Source organism: Morone saxatilis, unplaced genomic scaffold (genome assembly GCF_004916995.1).
Source record: "Morone saxatilis isolate NCDOM2014 unplaced genomic scaffold, NCSU_SB_2.0 Contig15, whole genome shotgun sequence".
In the NCBI taxonomy this organism is placed as follows: domain Eukaryota; kingdom Metazoa; phylum Chordata; class Actinopteri; family Moronidae; genus Morone; species Morone saxatilis.
This window is the reverse complement of record NW_023339707.1, coordinates 7927070-7931150: the sequence shown is the minus strand read 5'-3', so window position 1 is coordinate 7931150 and position 4081 is coordinate 7927070. Positions and strand designations below refer to the sequence as shown.

Sequence of the window (4081 nt, the reverse complement as noted above, 5' to 3'; positions counted from 1 at the left end):
AGTTTGCTATTATAACAGCATATTAATATGTGAGTAGCCTCATACTTTTGGCCATGTTGTTTACATGCAACACAAAAATGTCAATTATGAGCTGTACCATAAGTAATATTACTACTACTACCTAAAATAGTAATAACTGTTGATATAGTTTCCCCAGTTATTAAATCCTAAGTTAGTACAGTATTAGTAATTAAGCATTTCAGTCTTTTTTAAATTTTTTATTAAGAAACCAAAATGTAACCCACACACACGAGCACACACAATCAAAATTCCAGTTTCTCAGATATTTGTTTCTATAACAGTAAAACTATGACTTCTGGACTTGTGAATTGTGATGAAGTGCATATTTGTACTTCTCTCTTACGTCAATCAAAACAATTGTTTGTCTGATTAATCAACAGTGGAATTAATAGTTAACTGCAGCCCCTGCAGTGTATAATACTATTTATTATTATTAATAATAAAAAAAGATGTTTTGCTTATTCACCGTCCATGTTTTGGCCTCACTGTGCAGAACGATGCATGTTCAGACTTTGACACCAGAGGTTTTTGAAGTGATCTGCTGTAAGAGTTGAGTTTCTCTGTGCTCACTGTAAGACACGTATGTACAAGAAGTACTCACGGTCCAAAGAGTGGCGTGGAAAACCTCCATACACTGAGAATGGACTACAGTAAAGCAGAACTTATTTACCTGTGTCCAGCAGGTAAATAAGTTCAATCTTAAACTACAGTATTAAACAAAATAGTTATTTTTTATTGGTATCATTTTCTTGCAATAACTGACTGCCACTAATAATACAGTCAAACATATATTATGGTTTGAAAGCTCAGTATGAACGAGGAAACCCTTTATTCCCACTTTGACGCTTCGTCCAACTTCTCCATCTCCTGAGTGAGGCATCCCCAACAACCTATCTTTGACACCGTCTTCTTCCGGCGCAGACAAGTGACGTAGCCCCACAGGGCGCAAATATACAAGGTGTTTGTAACAAGTTGATCCGCTGCAGCGACACAATCGTCCACAACAGAGAGGATGCACAACTGGCAGGAGAACGAGATCAAAGAGCTGCTGACCATCCGGGGGTCGGAGGCGATCCGGAACCAGATCACGGGCACGGTGAAGGACTCTGTAGTTTACAACAGGATGACCAAACTGCTGGCGGAGAGGGGGGTGTACAGGTCTCACATGCAGGTGATCAGCAAACTGAAGGCGCTCAGGAAGCAGTACGCCAAGTACCACCAGCAGAAGACCCGCTGCGGGAGCGACCGCGTCGACTGGCCCTTTTACGACCAGTGTCATCGGGTTTTCGGGAACGCTCCCGTGGGGAACCCGGGGAAACGACACCGGAGTCCCACGCCCCCACCCGCACCCTCACTCTCACCCTCACCTCCACACCTCCTCCCTCCTCCCCCTCCGCCGCCGCCTGGCCTCAGTGAGGAGCACCAGGAGGTTGTAGTCGGCCTCTGGGACGATGTGGACGACAGGGAGATCCACAAGCACCTGGGTCCGGTGGAGGTGGAGGACGACGAGGAGCAGTTAGAGCCCATCAGCGCCAGTGAGTGCATTACATGTGTTGTTGTTGTTGTTGTGGTGAGAAAAGATGCCGGGATGACCTGCAGGTGTCCTCCGTTTGATCGAGATAGGTTCCATATTTGGCATGTAGATTAGTGTTTGGTATAGAGTGTTTTATCAGTTCATAACCAGATCCAAAGCAGCTGTCACATGCAGACAGAGGACATTAGCAGCTGCAGGGACCCTTCACTGGCTTCCTGTAACATTTAGAATCAATTTTAAGATCTTACTGATTACTATACAGGGCATTCATCGACTGTCCAGTTTACATTTCAGACTCCTTGATTCCCATTCCACTTCGCCTCCTGTCCTCAAACTCAGCTTGTTATCCGTCCACGCTCCTACTGAAAACTTACAGAGGTGACTTAGTTCGCTTTCAGCTTTATTAGCCCAACCACTAGTGGAATATCTCCATATCACTCAGATTCACAGCAACACGATGGACAGTTCTAAACGGCTGCATCAAACCACTCTCTTTGCTTTCAATTGTTCGTTTGGAAGCACTTTGGATCTCTGTATCAAGAAGGTGCTATATAAATAAAGTTTTACTTACTTACCCCTTTTCTCGACTGTCATCGTGCACTTTGCACTATGTACTGTCAGCCATCTGAGCCTATTGGTCTGTATATGTGCAGGCTTTGGTTGCTACACCAGCATCTCTATGGAGTCCTATGAACTTTCTGTCTGGGCAAACTTCACGTGTGTGCTGTGACTAAAATATGGGGGAAAACAGACACATCATACCAAAAGTATAAAAAACCGCCCAAGTGTGGTTATTCACTCTTCTCACAGGCAGCCAGACAGGATAGCCCACACTTTTAAAGCTCCAAACCCTCTGAAAGTGCGCACTGCTGCCACAAACAGCCACAGAAAGAGGAAGCGTATAGGTCGGCTTTTCCTCCTCGAAGCTGTGAGAAGTTACTCCCTAAACCCCTTCAAAAGTTAAGTGCTGTTATCCTGTTTGGTTTGCTGAAATTCTCATGAATAGTAATGGTTTTAAAAGAAGAGACGCAGCGACGTTTCTCCTGACTTTGATGAGGCATACTGCACACGCTTCCATGTTTTATGGCAGCAGCGCACAGAGGAGAGTTTGTCGTGACTTGGTGTATTTAATCGTAAAACAACCCCCAATTTAATCAAACAATTTGCCTAATGCTATTTAAAGTGTCTGTTTTCACCCAGATTTGATCACGGTGCTTTCAGGGGTCAAGCGTTAGTGGACAGCAGCATGTCTCTCACAGCCCACTCATGTGTTTAACTCCTTTTCTCCATCCTCACTGTTAAGACTATCAAACTGACCGACAGTGGAGCAGACGCAGAGGCCAGTCAGGTAAACACACGTCTACTGTCTGCTGTCACGTCATTTCACAACTTGGAAAATTACAATCTTTCTCTCGTTGAACATTAAAGTGTCCCGTTACTGACAGGCTGCACTGTCGCTCTCGTTTTCTAGGTTACACAATCCCCTCGAAGAAGAGGAAAACGACGGTGATGGAGCAAGTCTCCACGTTGGTGTCGGCGACCGTCGCACAGCTCAGAGAGATGGACGCGTCCATGCAGGCGCAGGAGGACGCACGGCTACAGAGGTTGATGGACCACGAGAAGGAAATGCAGAACAATCTAATGAATCAGCTGGAAGCCATGCATGAAAGGATCAGCCGGGAAAACCACGAGAGACACCTGGAGCTCGTGGACAGGATACTCTCTAGGTTCCCTTCACCTTCAGCACCTTCAGGTCCCTGACTGACTCTTCCCGTGGGAGTGACGGCGGCGTGCGACTCGGTTATTCAGGTGAAGGGAACGCTTCTGCCTCTCTCCTCCACCAGCTGACGAGTGCCTAAGCCCACATTCCTTCTGTTTTCGCTGTATTTTTTCAACAGTATAAGGAAAGATAAGTCACTGAGATCATCTCACCTTTAACCTCGACTCTGCTCACTCGTAGCTGATACAAATCCAGGTCCACACAACAGGCCTTCGTGCTCTGTTCTGAGTCACTGCTCACGTGACACTGTTTTCACCCTTTGTTCTGTTGTTTGAGTTAACCCTGGAACAATCCTATTGTGAACTACCAGTGCTTCTGAAAAGACGCAAAGGAATGATAACAACACACTATCTTGAAAGGAACAATGCCGCTGCTCCCTAATAGCCAACTACAGTATCATCATACCACTTCTATAAATAATATAGAGTTAAATGCATATTGTAATAAGCTGCCAGGACTCAGTACTTACAAGATAAAACATTCATAAAACATTTATAACTATAAACTTCAAATGATGAAGTACATTTAAAATTGGCTGGGTTTACACTATATCCATATGTATAATTGTGTTTTTACGCCTCCATGTACCACCGTTATGATACAGAAGGTCAAGCCGACCCTGTTCAGAGAGTTCACGCAAGAGGCAGGTTTATTCTTAATAAGAAGATTATTTATTGTTGACTGTTGTTAACAGTCACGCTGTATGAATGAGTAGCACTAGAACGCACACTTTAACGCTTACACAC

General features: G+C 44.7%; 1 protein-coding gene across 1 annotated transcript; it reads left to right on the top strand.

Annotated features, from left to right (window-relative positions):
• Nucleotides 1-951: 951 nt before the first annotated feature.
• Nucleotides 952-4075, top strand: LOC118323822. Its single transcript, XM_035655850.1, has 3 exons — nucleotides 952-1556; nucleotides 2859-2903; nucleotides 3027-4075. Exons 1-3 carry the CDS (start codon nucleotides 1034-1036, stop codon nucleotides 3314-3316), a joined length of 858 nt encoding a protein of 285 aa, XP_035511743.1. The 5' UTR covers nucleotides 952-1033; the 3' UTR covers nucleotides 3317-4075.
• Nucleotides 4076-4081: the final 6 nt, after the last annotated feature.